Source organism: Berghia stephanieae, chromosome 2 (assembly GCF_034508935.2).
Source record: "Berghia stephanieae isolate SIO BIC M18660-M18661 chromosome 2, UCSD_Bste_1.3, whole genome shotgun sequence".
Taxonomy (NCBI): Eukaryota; Metazoa; Mollusca; class Gastropoda; order Nudibranchia; family Aeolidiidae; genus Berghia; species Berghia stephanieae.
The window spans coordinates 11,274,810-11,292,153 of record NC_088361.1 but is presented as its reverse complement, the minus strand read 5'-3'; the positions used below and the strand labels follow the sequence as shown (position 1 = coordinate 11,292,153).

Here is a 17,344-nt window from a genome sequence, read left to right as displayed (position 1 = left end):
AGTGCATGTCGGTCCCAAGTTACATTCCAGGAGAATGTGTTCCATAGTCTGCATTGGGTGTGTGCACGTAGGTATACTGACTGTCCGTGGAAGTCGCCAATTTAACACATTCTGTCCGGTTTTCCCAACTTTAGTTCTTGCCCCGTTGAGTGTCACCCACTTTCTTCTTGTGCAACATTGAAAACCCCCAAACCCCTATGAGTCAGTAGAAGAAGATTGAGTGTATAGGGCATGTTCTTTGAATGAAAGTAGTAGTAGTAGTAGCAGTAGTAGCAGCAGTAGTAGTAGTAGTAGTAGTAGTAGTAGTAGTAGTAGTAGTAGTAGTAGTAGTAGTAGTAAGCTTCGCAGTCTGAATGACGCTTGCTGAGAATTGTGTGATTCAGTCATGGTCGATGAGTATTGCTGCTCTCTCCATGTTGTTAATTGTTTCCATTGGTCACGGTCCTAGGCCAGAGTTTTGAGGTTGTCAAGATCTTGTTGTGACTTTAGTACGGAGGGCACTGCAGTATTTCTTAGTTCTTCAGGGATTAATTCGGCCTCATCTGAATCCAGAAATTTATTATATGTAGAGAGATCCTGGTTCAGGGTAGTTACTATTGATGTTGGTGGTCTCCCTACATATTTGTTGCTATGAAGGAAATATTCTGTCATTGCAGTTTGGGCCGGGATGTTATCTTCTCGGTGTAAGATGTGACCAAATAGCCTCCATCGCTGTTCTTTTATTATTGTACTCAGGCGTTGAGACTTTCTAAGTTCTTTTTTTTGTGAGGCCCCAGGTTCCACAATTATATGTCAATATCGGAATAATCAGTGCCTCGTAAATCTGTATTCGTTTATTCTCACTGATTATGTTATTTCTATTCCATAAATTTTGGAGTTGGTTGAATGCATTGGTGGCCAACTGCTTTCGTTTTCTGATATCTTCATTTTCGTTGATCAAATTGTCTAGTTTACGTACACTTTTCCATTCATTTAAATTTCTGTTGATTTTTGTATATTCTGTTTTGGATTGATTCACTTTCAGATTCCATGCTTCTAGGGTAGTTGATATTATTGGCATGTTTATTTTCGCTTGATGTTCTGATTCAAATATTAGGTCTGTATCATCTGCGTATATCAATTCACGAGTGATCGTCTTGATTTGTGGTAATTTTCGTCTTAGATCTTTCATGGCCGATTCGAGGTATGCCGCTAATAAAATTGGACTCAAGCTGTCTCATTGAGGGGATCCGATTAAGGTTGATATTGTTGTTAATTCTCTGCCGGATTCAAATCGTAGTGTTGTATTTGATAATAGGTATCTTATGAGCTTCACGTGATCTTTGTTCAAGAATGAGTCTAGGATTGACAACAATTTGGTTCTACATATGGTGTCGAAAGCTGAACTCATATCGATTCCAAGTATCATAAATTCTTCCTTATATTTCTCCGTTCTGGCTTTCAGCCATCGATGGGCCCATAATATGTCTGCAGTGCTTCTATCTCTTCTAAACCCGCTTTGTGAAGATGAAATATATTCCTCTACCTTTTCTCTAATTCTGTTGAGCGTGATTGTGCTTAAAACTTTTCTTAGCGTGGATAATAAAACGATTGGTCGCAAAATTTCTAAAGAGCCTTTCTTTTTATTTGGTTTGTTTTGCAAATTAGTTTTCCACTTCCAAGATTGAGAACTTGTTTTGTCTTAGATATCTTATTATACATATCAGCTAGTATTTGCATGCCTTCGTCGTCAAGACATTTTAGTTCTTCTGCTCTAACACCATCTAGACCTGGCGATCTATTGTTATTGAGCTTTTGTATGGCTTCACTTATTTCTTGGGGCGTCATAGGCGTTTCAAGCTCTGAATTGGTAGACTCAAATGGTTCCACTTCTTGAATACCCTTGTATTTCTCAGTGTAGTACACGCTTATAGTGTTTTTAATTTGAATGAAAGGTGACGCAATATCAAACCTGATTCTCCGATGGACCCCCAAAGGCAAGAGAGAGAGGCAAGTCATAGGAGACACCGTGAAGGTCGGTAAAATAAGCAATCGAAAAGATTTGGGAGTCTTAGGAATTTTTCTTGGCCCGTGACAGTGGCAAGTGCCGATATTTCGTTAATGCACATTTCGCCAGTAGAAGTATACGGCTTTAAAAACAACAAAAAAAAGATGTGACGCAATCCTATGTGGTGACAATTAATAATAAATCGGGATTTTATAAATGATACGGGTCAATAAAACGACAAGACAATACCTGCAAAATAGGCCACGATATAATGATCACAAAGACATACCACAACATCAATACGTCTGTATTATCATTCTGAGACATTCATAACTACTTCTGTGATACAATTTTTGTAACTACTTACAAATACAAAGACGTCAATCAAACAATCTGAATCTTAAGAAAAGTGTGAAAAACGGAAAGCTCTTTTGCTATTTTCTCAATATCTCATTTTTCTATGTATGGAATACTGTGTCGAACGTTTCTCACAATCTATTGAATGAAATTGTCTGAAAATGTCCACAGTTATCACAGAGATAATGTGTATGTCACCATAGAGAGATATTTTTTGATAAGATTAGTGTATTTTGAATTATAATCCAAATTATAAATTTCTAACATCAATAATTTGGGCATAACATTTAGATTTGAAACTTTGCAATGTTCAAATTAAAAATCCATAAGCTAAAGCTGTAAAATCTCGCTATGGCGACACACTATTGTACAATGTTGACAAGAGGGAAGAATATAGAATATTCCTTCATTAGATTTTGTGGAACGTTTGCCACAAGATTGTTATAATTTTTATGTCAGACCCCCAAATTCGATCGCAAAACGGGTATCAACACAGATAATTAATATTTTTCACCTAAAATGTTGTTATTAAACCTATAATGACGATAAAGAGTGCTTAAAACCTCCTCAATATAGGTAATTAAAATTCCTTAATGCGGCGAGAAATAGAAATTGGTGTATGCCATGAAGTATTTAATTTAATATCTCACCCAATTCTCACCAATTAGTATTGGTTGCCGTGTTTACCTCCATATTTGACTCATTCATACACCTCAGGCGTTCAATAAGTTCAACAATAAGTACAAATGATATTTTGATACTGTTTTGGTCATCCTGTTTGTCAGTCAGTTTGTGTTGAAATATAACAGATGGTATCTTTGAGACTAAAATGGAGAAAAAAATGTTTACTATTTTTGCTTTTTAAACACATGAAAAGGTGTGTATGATCTTTATCGTACACCAGTGCCTGCTCCCTAATTTTCAACTTTAACATTTCCACTCGTTGGAAAGTTTGTAAGAAGACGATGAAATGACGATATCAAAATGTTAACTTCTTTTTGCTTTGGCGTATTGGTTTTACTCGAGTCTCGGGATTGAAAGTTTTTGCCAAAATGAGAGTCATTTAAATAGATCGATATTTGAAGGACGAGTTTTCTGGCCAAATTTTTGAATATTATGTGTTTTTCCGGAGTAAACTAGAAGCCTCCAACACTTGGTCACATCTCAATGCTGAGCTGCTCACGGCTTTGTCTGTCTCCACCGCTCACCTCTCACTTATACGCCCCCCGCCCCCCACCCCCCCCCCCTCTCTCTCTCTCTCTCTCTCTCTCTCTCTCTCTCTCTCTCTCTCTCTCTCTCTCGTATAATTTTTCCTGCGACAAAAACCCTTCTACAATTCATTATCCAATGGCCAAGCCCGCGTACTATAATAGTTGGGAAGTCTTATGGTGTTCTTACATTTTCACCGCAGTGAAGAGATGTTAGGATTATGTGACCATTCTTAAGATATTATTATGATTGAAACTGGAGTTTCGCGGAGCGAATTCTACCTTTCACGTGCGAACGATATCTCTTTGTATTTGCAAAGATGCGATGATTAAAAAAAAAAAAATACCACAAAAAAAAAAAAAAAAAAAAAAAAAACAAACCAAAAAAACAAAAAACAAAAAACAAACAAACAAACAAACAAGCAACTCTCTTTTATATTTCACTGGTAAGCCTAAGTGTCTCTTGTTGTCATTAATTTTATCAGAAAATATAAAAACTGGGATTTAATTTGAGAAAGGGCCATGATGTGGTCTTGTGGTAGACCCGCTTTCGGGTCGGAAGGTCCTGGGTTCGAGCTTCGCTCAGCGTATAGGTGAGTCCTTGGAAAAGGCTCTTTTCTCACACTCTCTCACCGTACTCAATGTAAAATAAGTACCTGACCGTTAATAGCGTTGTCTCTGTCGGCAAAATTGTAATTTCACCCAACAGGTGTCATGGAAAGAAACGTATTTTAAAATATGGCTAGAAAACTCGTCCTTCAAATATCTATCGATTTAAATGAACTTGAAAAAAAACCCCAACAAATTCTTAAACCTGGGACTCCGCGAAGAAATATTTCTCTGCCATGGATCTAGTTTTTAAAGAAAAATAATGTGTTTATGTTTTCATTGGGATTTTTTTTTCATATTGGCTGAAGAAGGCTTTTGAGCCCAAAACATTCCGTGTTTGGTATTTTGTTCTTTTTTGAAGCTGTTACATATTCATTTTTGTTTATTACATTTTACATTCCACATCTTCTAGCAGTTTAGTATCACTTTGGAAAGTGGTGTTTTAACAAAATTACGGTATCACTAGTATCTATTTTAATAAATTATAAATTATGAATTTTAAATTTGAAAATCACAAAGCAAATCCTAGTTTCTCCACAACGGCGGATTCATTTAATCTTTTTGGGAGTTTTTTTTTAAATTGTGAGTGAATAAAATCTGTATTAAACGTTATATGTTGTGCGGCAATGTGGTCTTGTGGTAGACACTCGCTTTAGGGTCGGAAGGTCCTGGGTTCGAGCCTCGTTCGGCGGGCGCATAATTGAGTCCTTGGAAAAGGCTCTTTACTCATATTCTTCTCACCGTACTCAGGTGTAAACTAAGTACCTGGCCGTCAACAGCGTTGTCTCTGTCGGAAAAAAATTGTAATATCGCCTAACAGGCACCATGCCTTGTTCTATATGTGACGTTTTGTTGTTGATCAAGGACCCTATGTAAAGCGCTTTAAGCACGTTTAGTGGATATTTTGCTATATAAAAGCTCAATATTTTTTTTAAGCAGAGAGAAAAAGCAATGAAGACATCCGTAGACACCAAACTCTTATGCCTGGGTTCAAACCTCTACGGATTTTGAATTAACTAATTAACTGCCGTACTTTGGAAAAACACGCATTTAAAAATTTGGCCAGAAAAATTGTCCTTCAAATATCAATCGATTTAAATGACCCTCAACTTAAAAAAAAAACCCAAAAAACTCTTAAACCTGGGAGTTCGCGAAGAAATATTTCTCTGCCGTGGATCTAGTTATTAAAAAAAAAATAATGTGTTTATGTTTTCATTGTTTTTTTCATATTGGCTGAAGAAGGGTTTTGACCCGAAAACATTCTGTGTTTGGTATTTTGTTCTTTTTTGAAGCTGTTATATATTCATTCTTGTTTATTACGTTTTACATTCCACATCTTCTAGCAGCTTAGTACCAGTTGGAAAGTTGTGTGATTAACTCTCTCCTTACCAGATACTTTTAGAATTTTCCCGAAAACCCACACCCACCCAGCACAAAACAGACTTTTCTTACTCAAACAAAAAGTAACACGTGAACTCTACAGCACAGTGTTTAGTATTTAAAGCTGTAATCAAAGCATTTCTTTACATTTTGTGATGTACAAGAGAAATCAGAATGAGAAAATTGTCGGTTGCAATGTAACGAATGTGACGATTTTCCTACGGGTGGTAAGGAGAGAGTTAAAGAAAAAAAATATCTATTTTAATAAATTATAAATTATGAATTGGATTCAATAGTCTGATGTCTCGTCGCCGAGAAACGACGGCCATCGTGGTTCTAAACAAAGAAAATCGGTACTTTTTATTCTTCATGCTGGCTAGAACTTTTCATATGTCTTGTGATCAGAATGTGTAAAAGTCAAAACATGATCAGATTTATAATGTTTTTTCCCCTCTAGATATGCTTTTATGGTCGTCGGAGAAATATTTCATAAGGGCGTCCGCCATTGTTCCGATAGTTTAGAGCCAGTTACTAAGTTACCATGCGTCATTACGAGGGAAGTGACATTACGACTGTTGAAGCGTATTTTAAATTTGAAAATCACAAAGCAAATTGTAGAGTTTCTTCAGAACGGCGGAGTCGTTTAATCTTTTTGGGCGTTTTTTTGTGTGAATAAAATCTGTTTTAAACAGTAAATGACCCTCATCTTGGAAAAAAAAATAAAAAAAAAAAAATAAAAAAAAAAACCCTCTCAAATCTGCGGCTATGTGGTCTTGTGGTATGACACTCGCTTTCGGATTGGAAGGTCCTGGTTTCGAGCCTCGCTTGGCGCATAGTTGGAGTCCTAGGAAAAGGCTCTTTACTCACGTTCTCTCACCGTACTCAGGTATAAAAATAAGTACCTGCCCTAGCCGTTAACAGCGTTGTCTTTGTCCGAAAAAAATTGTAATACTGCCTAACAGGTATCATATCTTGTTCTACATGTTACGTGTTGCTGTTGGTCAGGGACCCTTTGTAAAGCTCTTAGAGCACGTTTAGTGGATAGTGCTCTATATAAAAGCTCAAGTTTCCTTTTTTATGTTAGATTTGATGTCATTCTCCCGGAGTTTATCGTTCAGGCTCCGTCACATATATGACGGTTTGATCACCGAAGACAACTACATAGGTGTATGGCATTGATTTAACACTGTGGCAATGGACATTATTTTGCATTGGTTTGAGAACATTATTTCAATTAAAACAAAAATCAGATATCAGATATGGAAATAAATACACGTCGCTTAGAAAGGGAGTTCCATCTTGTGTAAATTTTAAGCAGATAGCACAAAATGACAAGAGATTCTAGAATTAAAAAAAGAATTGAGCTTTTATATTGCACAGATTAACCATGCCCAATGCGCTTTCTAATATTCCATTATTATTATTATTATTATTATTATTATTATTATTATTATTATTATTATTATTATTATTATTATTATTATTATTATTATCATCATCATCATCATCATCATCATCATATTATTATTATTATTATTATTATTATTATTATTATTATTATTATTATTATTATTATTATTATTATTATTATTATTATTATTATTAATTATTATTATTATTATTATTATTATTATTATTATTATTATTATTATTATTATTTATTATTATTATTATTATTTTTATTATTATTATTATTATTATTATTATTTTATTATTATTATTATTATTATTATTATATTATTATTATTATTATTATTATTATTATTATTATTATATTATTATTATTATTATTATATTATTATTATATTATTATTATTATTATTATTATTATTATTATTTATTATTATTATATTATTATTATTTTCATTATTTTTATTCCCCCATCAAGCCATAAGGCACTATGTTCAAATTTCATACAGAACCAGTCGCCCGTTAGGCGTTCTTTTTGTACTAACAATCCTACAATATCCGTCACTGCCTGTAGTCAGGTAATCATTTACACCTGAGTCCATTAGGGGTACTGTGTGTAAAAGTTCTACCCAAGGACACAGCGTCGGAACGGAATGATTCCGCCATCGCCGTCACCCATACGGCCGATAATCATGCTTGATATTGCTTGACTCTTGTGCCACGACGAGAAGTATAACGGACCAACACACAAAACTATGTGTAACTTTAAACGTTTATAGATAGAACAAAGTTGACGTCACTCGGGTCTTTGTTATTGATTTTTCTTTTCGCCATCCACGATTATGAGTAATTCTCTGTCTATAGTCTAGTAAATACAGTTTAGTGAGAATTATTTATAAACCCGGATGGCAAAAAAAAACAACAAAAAAAACCCAAAAAAAAAAACAATAACAAAGACCCAAGTGACGTCAACGTCATTCTATCTATTGGGGGCTAATAATTTTGCCGAAGGAATATTATTTTGCTGTGTAATTCTTTGAATAAGATTGGGTTTTAAGCAGTAAGAATCAAACAAAAATGAATGACCGCAAATAACAAACAAACATTATGATAAAACACAAGCAATGAAAATTACAAAAACTATGTTATAAACAGTATTTTGACACACGGATGAAGCAAATGCATAGCGACACCCAAAGAAACTGTGGTTTTTTTTTAAAATTGTAAGTGATGCACAGGATTTCTGATGTCATTAATTCACTCGATCCGAGAGATTTTTGCTACTTCTCAAAATTGAAAGAAATGTATTAAAATGAGCAATGTACATAGATAGTTTTATTCAACTGTCATTAACATGCAAAAACTAAAACACTAGCTTTGATAATGCGCCTATAATTTGTCTCAGAAAAATAAAATAAATAGGCATGGGTAAAAGTAACCCAGGTAAACTACGGATATAGTCGTTGTTAAGGTTGAGTGAGTACTGGCACTTGTTGTCCAAAGTGGGCAAATTGGGGGCTAATAGTCTGTCCAAGGAATATTATTTTTCTTTTTAATTCTTTAAATTATAAGATTGGTTTTAAGAAGTAACTAGAATCAAAACAAAAATTAATGACCATACCGAGGAAATAACAAACAAATACCATTTTTAAAAAGCAATGAAAGTTACAGAAACAACGTGATGAACGGTTTCTTGCGATTGAAGCATGATAAATGCTATGAACAAAGTCTACGTCGACTGAAGTCTTATAAAAGACAGCCAGACCAAAAAAAATAATTAAAAACCCAGCAGAATAGTGACCCGTGTTCCAGGAATATCCTTCAGTCTTTCCACAACAAAGGGTATACATTATACATAACCAAGGCCACAGTTAGGTTGGGTGGTTATCAAACTTATACAAATAAAATACGTCTACCTCAGAAAAGTGATTAAATTCTAAAAGTAATTATCGGTTAACCACAGTTTGCCTTCTAAATTAAAAAAAAAAAACAAACAAAACAAACAAAGCAAATATACAAATATAGAAAAAAAAGAAATAACAAACAAATAAAAATACCAACAACACAACTCCCCTTCCCCCCCCCCCTAAAGAAAAACAAAACCGAAAAACAAGTACCCCAAACAAAAGAACATAATATAAGACAAAAACAAAAACACAAAAACTAAACCAAGAAGGAAAAGAAAAAAAGAAAGAAAAATTCTAATACCGCACAATTTTAGGACTTCATAATATTATGATAAAGTATACTCGTTGCTCATTTTGTATCACTCGATTTCCAAAAGAAAAGTGCTTGAAGCGTTAAAACTGTAATCAAGAGGAAGATTAAGGCTGATTTGAACAAATATACAACCCTTAACCTCAAAACCGCTCTTGCGTTCGGATGCACAGTTCAAAATATACATGGGAAACGTTTAAATATTATAATAAGATTATTGATCACAAAGTACTTTCCGCCAAATCTAACAAACTCAGCTACCCATTCACTGCTGGGTAGACGGGAGGGGGAGGGGTGGGTAGAAAAATCTCGGCTGCACCCGGGATCGATCTTGGTCCCTTTCCTTGTGAAGCGAGTAGAGCTACCAACTGAGCTATCGGACATTTCTAGTATGAATAATTAATGACTGAAAATTCATAATAACAAATATAGATAAAGAGAAGATTTCCCAACTCATGAATGGATATGGCATATATATCCAAACAATACTCAATGTTACATTAAGTTGTGACATCATGTTTACAAATGAAATTATCGGAAGTGTGCGATCTGATAATTTGGCTTGCGAGGTAACTAACAGTACGCATAAGAGGTAGTTGGGTTAAATTATACCCTTCTCATGTGTTTACACTAATCGAGAAAGTAGGTAGGTATATGAGAGATACTGAAGGTGTAATTTTGCGACAAATGGACTCCACCTTAGCACCCTACTGTTACTCATTTTGTTATTTCTTATATACGTAAGTGGTTTATGGTCCGTTTCGACCACACACTCTTTTAGCAGTAGATATCTGCTGAATGTCTTTAAAGCAAAGACAATGGCCAGTCCTTCACGCTCTATGACAGAGTACCGTGATTACCTGTCAAATAATTTCCTGCTTGCGAATAAGCAAGGCATTAGAGTTCCCTCGTGCTCTTGTAATAGCACACATGCGATGCCCTTGTCAGACGCGTCAGTTCTTACAACAAATTCTTTTGACATGTCGAGTAATTTAAGAATTGGTTCTGAAATGAGTGATGCCTTTAATTGATTAAAGCTATTCTGACACGTGTCTGTCCAAACAATTTTATTCGGTGACCCTCTCTTTGTCATATTTGTTAGTGGTGTCGCGATGTGCGCGAAGTTGTAAATGTATTTCCTGTAAAAATTCAGGAGCCCTAGTATTTTGCGTACTTCTGTTTTTGTCTTTGGTGGTTGTAATCGAGCGATTTTAGTTTGATTTTCTGTCTCGGATGTCTGTGTCCCATGACCAACGGTATGGCCGAGAAAATCAATTTCGTGGCTGGCAAAGGTAAACGGTGAAGTTCCCGGCGTCCTGATATTAGAATCAAATACTGGAGTGTTTGACCAAGTCCCAATAGCAAAATAAAAATCTTTAAAGTATAAATTATATGAGGAGTGGAGTGGTCTGGCCGTCAGGGCAAAGGTTTTTGAGAGAAGTGAGTGAGGAAGATTAAATCGATCAGCTTTTATAATATGTGACAGAAGGTAGAACGAAAAGTATTCACTCATTTGAAATTAATTCAAAGAGAAGGTTATTAAAGGAAAGATGATATAATATTAGAAGGTAACGTTTTTCTAAGCCTATCGAAATATAACTGGAGTGAGATGAACTCAGTTCTTTGTAAAATATAACTTTAATAAAATAAATTATGTGAATCGTCGTTAATGTGACAATCATATCATATCATATCATATCATATCATATCACATCATATCATATCATATCATATCACATCATATCATTTTATCATATCATATCATATATCATATCATATCAATATATCCCTAAATCTACCAGATATCGTCGAAGCCAAAGGACATAAATCGTTCACAACATGGGGACGAAGGAAGGCAACTTTAAGGTGAGTATCAGACTTTCTCTATCTTTATATCTGGCTTATACAAAGATACGAGAGAGAGAGAGAGAGAGAGAGAGAGAGAGAGAGAGAGAGAGAGAGAGAGGAGAGAGATAGATAGAGAGAATGAGAGAGAGAAAGAGAGAGAGAGAGAGAGAGGGGGGGGGGGAGAAAGGGAGAGAGAGAGAGAGGGAGAGGAGAGAGATAGATAGAGAGAGAATGAGAGAGAGAAATAAAGAAAGAAAGAAAGAGAGAGAGAGAGAGAGAGAGAGAGAGAGAGAGAGAGAGAGAGAGAGAGAGAGAGAGAGAGAGATGCACATCAATTTCCAAGGATGAAGATCAACAGTTTGAATTTTTAAAGTTGGTTTTCATCCTGCAATGCTTGTGGAGCCTTTTCTAATCATAAGCATTGTCAACACATTAAAAATTTATTATTATGCTGTCTAGTTTCTATTATCTGGAATAAAATTGAATATTTGAAAATTGGCTGTAAAAATTAATAATCCTTCTTTACATTATGATCAAAACGTGCCGTAACTCCCAAAAAATGTTTGCATTCATTTCAAATGCTAATAGAGCAATAGCAAAGCAGACACTGTTTTAAGGGCATTTATGAAAATAATGGAAACATGTTTTGGGTATGATTTGCATATTTATTGACATTTTGACCTAAAAAATTGATGATACAATTGTACCCTTCGATTTTGGTAAAATGTTGTTATTATGATCCTGAGTACTTAACCTATTCGAAAATGTATTGAAACATTAGAAAACAGTTAGTTGACTTTTAAATGCTAGGGGCTTCCAGTGTTGCCAGGTGCCTTTGCAAAAATTCCGTAAATTTTATACAAGAAATCCGACAAAAATCGTCAACTCTATCCTACTTCATCTTTGACATTTGCCCAAAATCCGCCCAAAAAAATCCGCCAATTGATTTAAATCACTTATAATCAACAATAGTGTATTGTCTCAGAATAAAAAAAAGTTATGTTACTCAACCTTGCTCAACTAATTACAACTGTTCCCTTTTTAAAGGCATGAAAATTTGGAGTTTTGATTTTGTTTGAGCGGGAGTTAGACTATCGGATATTGTTTTCAACTTCGGTTAATCTGAATGAGATTGTGTGATATAGATCTAGGCCAACAGTACACTCACAATAGGTGCTCTTGAAAGTCGCTTTAGGGGGAAATAAAAGAAGAAATAATTAGACTTGATTGCTATACAATTATTTTTTTAAAAGGTATACAAGTCATCTAGAATCTGCCATCCACCAGGCCATTTTTCCCCGTCACGCGATGATAAAAATCCGTCAATTTGGCGGAAAATCCGCCTACCTGGCAAGACTGAGTGCCTCGGAGTTTTTGTGGTTTTTAGTGGTTTTTCGGTACGTAGGATAATAAATGGATTCAATAGTCTGATGTCACTTCCGTCCAGTAACCAGCAGCTTGGTTCTAAACAATGAAAATCTGTACTTTTTATTCTTCATGGTGGCAAGAACTTTTTCACATGTCATGTAATCAGAATATATAAAAGTCAAAACATAATCAGAGTTATAATGTTTTTCTCCTCTTTATACACTTTTAAACTCGTCGGAGAAGTATTTCAAAAGGGCGTCCGCTATTGTTCCGATAGTTTAGAACCAGTTACTAAATTACTATGTGTCATTACGAGGGAAGTGACGTCACGGCTGTTGAAGCCTATACAACAACAACAACAATAATAATAATAATAATAATAATAATAATAATAATAATAATAATAATATAATAATAATAATAATATATAATAATACTTTATTGCATCCCAAAAAGGAAATTTTTTGTACAGACGTGTTATAATTTACACATAAGATAAAAATACAATGGAAATAGGATGTATATATATAAAAAAGGAGCAGCTCTATAACCAGAGCTGCGCTTTATAATATGAATAATTTCAAACACTGTAAAATAGTTAAAACTGTCACTATAAATTGAAAATTGAAAAGATTGCAAAACAAATAAATTAATAAATTAATATTTATATTTTTAAAAAGTAAAAATGAGAAATAATTATATAAAATGATTATTGCTTGTTGTTATAAAGCCTAATACTGGACGGCAGAAAAGATTTTCGGTGTCTCTCTGTTTTCGTTGAAATAGAGAAAGGGCGACCACTTCTTTCTGACATAATAATTGATGGTCTTAGTGGATGATACTGGTCATTTAATATTTTAGTTATTTTATTTATACAAAATTTCTCGTATAAAAAATCTACATCGTCAACATCATTTATATAGCGTTTAATGGATTTTTTAATATTTGAATTTATTTTGTTCCTTTCCACTGCTAAGCAATTGCCTCCCCAAGCTGTTATACAAAATGACAAAACACTTTCGATTACTGCTCTATAAAATAATGTGCAGAGGGTTTTATCTATTCTAAACTGAGAGAGTTTTGATAAAAAATATGTACGTCTGCACATCTTATGCCTAATTATTTTCAAGTGTTCATCCCACTTGAGCCTGTCATCAATCGTTACACCAAGGTATTTGTAGTGAGGAACTCGCTGGACGAATTGGTCCTTTAATTTTAACGGTTCTATCGGTTCCTTCACTCTCCTAAAGTCAATCACTAGCTCCTTTGTCTTGCTTATGTTAAGCTCTAGGTGGTGGGCATCACACCAAGACACAAATCTATCAATTTCTTGCCTATAAGCCACTTCGTTGCCATCTGTTATGAGGCCTTGAAGAGCGGTGTCATCTGCAAACTTTATTAAAGGTACACTCAGGTTTTGACTTCTACAGTCATTCGTGTATATTGTGAATAATACAGGGGACAATACACAACCCTGAGGAGCACCAGTATTTGTAGTTATACAGGAAGATTTGTTTTGTCCTAATTGAACATATTGTGCTCTCTCCGTAAGAAATTCGAGCACCCAAGCAATTAGATACTTGTTTAAATTCAGACTAGTCAATTTTTGAACAACCAACTGAGGTTGCATTGTATTGAACGCTGAAGAAAAATCTGCAAAAAGCAATCTGCAATAGCTCCTAGCGTGATCTAGATGCCTGTAGATGTTGTTTGTAAACAGCAAAATGGCATCCTCTACGTCACGTCCTGGTTTGTAAGCAAATTGATGACTATCACTCAATGGCATAAACTGATTCCTAATTTTAACAAGAACAAGTTTTTCTAAAGATTTCATGACTATTGAAGTCAAACATGCAGTAATAAATTTGTTTTACAATAGCCTCGCCAATTAAACAAACGCTAGAATCCATACTATCTACTAGATCTATCTAGTCATCATTATTTCTACGCCGTCTTTAAAAGAAGAAAACAATCATGAAAGCAGTCATCTTTGCATGTGGAATTTCCCACTAGCCTATCTCCCAAAAACACGATAAATAATATCGTTCAGCACGCAAGAATGTCACTTTTTTTCCATTATGGAGACGCACGGACTTAGTAAAAGAGGCCAATTCCAGGTTACCAAGGGCGCATAATAATACAGAGTCAAAGTGTGCAAATTACACGATGGTATGCGTTTAAGTAAATTACCCAGCATTCGTATAGAAATACAGAACTAAGAGTGGCCTTTTAATGTACAGCTATGTGGTCTAGTGGTACGACACTCGCTTTCGGACCGAAGGTCCGGGAAGGTCCTGTGTTCGAGCCTCGCTCGACGCTTTGTTGAGCCCTTGGAAAAGGCTTTATACTCACTTTCTCTCACCGTCTTTGGTGTAAACTGAGTACCTGGCTGCTATTTTTTTTGTTAACAGCGTTGTCTCTGTCCGAAAAAACTTGTAATATCGCCTAACAGGCGTCATGTTCCGTCCTACAAGTGTTGCTGTTGGCCAGGGACCCCTTGTAAAGCGCTTAGAGCAAATTTAGTGGATATTGCGCAATATAAATGCTCTAGTTAAAAAATATATAGTTTGACAAAGTTTCATTTAACTAATCACCCAACTGCATTCACAGGTCTGAAAACCCAAATTGTTATGGGCTGCTTGTTTAATGGAAATAGTCTCAAACCAACGCAAATTATGTATCCTATAATTACAACTTGCAGAGCTTCAAACGACAAAATACAACGTTATATACCTTATCATGTTGTTCTTATTTACATTTAACTAATAATTAACTAGTGTCTTTCATTACGGTATTTATTTCACGGGTAAATTAATAAACCGAAATAAAATAACCAATGTTTTATATATGCTTTAACCCATATCACAAGTTTTTTAAAGCTAGAAATTCTAAGTGAAAAATGAAAACAGACATTTGTGAATTTGTGTGTTGTCACCATTATTTGACAGTCACGACTGTTTTGTGAGAAAAAAAAGCTTCTGGAAAATGATACGATACAATTTTCATCACAATGATTAAATACAAAAGGCTATTTTAAACAATAATTTTTTTTGAAGTTAACATCAACAACAACAAGAAACAATTAAAACAACAACAACAACAACAACAACAACAACAACAACAACAACAACAACAACAACAACAACAACAACAAAGATTGCACTGACTTGACAATGAATATCTAAAATCTAAAAAGAAAGTAAAAAGTCACGATAGGGAGCCGAACCACTGACACTAAGATGGCGAGCGAGTATGCAAACCATTAAGCTAGGGGAACCCATGACGGGTAGGTACAAACTTTTATTTGTAAAAACTCATAACTGATCGAAGCTAATTATCTTAATAAATATTCTGTCTATTGGCGAGTAATGGATTTCATTAGTAATTCAATTTTTCAATTCAATCAAATTTCTTTACGTTTGCTGATTTTCCTCTGTTCAGAAACCTCGCGAGGTCCCAGGTTTGAGAGTTTTTAATCCCAAAATGAGGGCCTTTTAAATTGATCGATGTTTGAAGGATGAGTTGTTGGTTTTTTTTTTTTGCCTAATGTTTAGCTTTAATGTCGTCTTTCAAGATTACGGAAATTAACTGGTTAAATAATAATAATAATAATAATAATAATAATAATAATAATAATAATAATAATAATAAATAATAATAATAATAATAAATAATAATAATAATAATAATAATAATAATAATAATAATAATATATAATAATATAATAATAAAAAAATAATAATAAATACTTACTATGAATCAAAAAAAAAAAAAAATGGAAATTCGTTTACAGACGTGACATGCATAAAAATGTATAAACACAAAGTTGAGAATCTATGGCGGCAATGTATATATGCAATTGCACAAAAATGTAAAAAAAATATACAACCAAGAACCAATAGCAGAACTTTATATTAATTTGATAAATTGAGATAGGCCATACCTCTGGCCTTTAGTATTTAATTTAAATCACAGTTGCGCGTTTAAAATTCGAACACCATGTAGCAAAAATGAATTAAGGTGACGTGTTGTCTTTATTTTTATAGATATAAGGCGACGGCTCCTCATGGAGAACTTAATATATTTGTGAAGAGGGTGATCGCCATCCTTCACAACTTTCTCCATTTTACTTAGACAAAATCTCTTGAACAGTTCATCCACATTGGAAATTTGGTGGAAATATATACCAATAGAGGGATTCTTCTGAGGAACTCGATCAGTTTTCCTTTGATTTGCAATGGAAAATCATTTTATCACATTAAGAATCATTAATGTTAAATAAATATTATATTGCATCATGTTTCTTTCCAGTATTATAGTTCTCAGAGACACACACAGCCTTTTTCAGTTAAGTCTAGATAGCGACTCTTGTCTCTTTTGTCGTACTCTACTTTTCGTACTCTACTTATATTTTAAAATTTGGCCAGAAAACTCATCCTTCAAATATCGATCGATTAAAATGACCCTCATCTTAAAAAAAACATTCAAACCTGGGACTTCGCGAAGTCCCAGGTTTGAGAGGTTTTTAAAAAAAGAGTAGTGTCATTTAAATCGATCGATATTTGAAGGACTAGTTTTATGTCCAAATTATAAAATATGGGATTTTCCAAAATACGGCAGACTTCAGATTGTAATGACATAAGATGATCATACTATGGCCGAAAGGCAATGGAATGGATGAGATGGGTATAGGTTGGTAGGCTGTTAAAAGGACAACGTTTCCCTCGGGTTAACAAAGCCACCGGTTTGGTCATCGATGACTGGTAAGGAATACATAGTATCTGTTACTCTCTCTCTCTCTCTCTCTCTTTCTTCTCTCTCTCTCTCTCTCTCTCTCTCTCTCTCTCTCTCTCTCTCAAGCTCTAATAATAGTAAAATAACCTACAAAAGAGAAGACTGACAATTGGTCATGATAATGATTTGATGATGATAATGAACATGATAACAAAGATGATGTGGA

At 34.2% G+C, this 17,344-nt stretch overlaps 1 protein-coding gene across 1 annotated transcript in view; it reads left to right on the top strand.

The window, feature by feature from the left end:
- Positions 1 to 3,753: 3,753 nt before the first annotated feature.
- LOC144964300 (growth hormone-releasing hormone receptor-like) overlaps positions 3,754 to 17,344 on the top strand; it is an 81,164-nt gene continuing 67,573 nt past the window's right edge. Inside the window, exons 1-2 of the mRNA XM_078898393.1 lie at positions 3,754 to 3,998; positions 10,971 to 11,034. Of these exons, the coding sequence (XP_078754519.1) occupies positions 11,008 to 11,034 (27 nt within the window). The 5' untranslated portion in view covers positions 3,754 to 3,998; positions 10,971 to 11,007. The remainder of the gene's footprint in view (positions 3,999 to 10,970; positions 11,035 to 17,344) is intronic.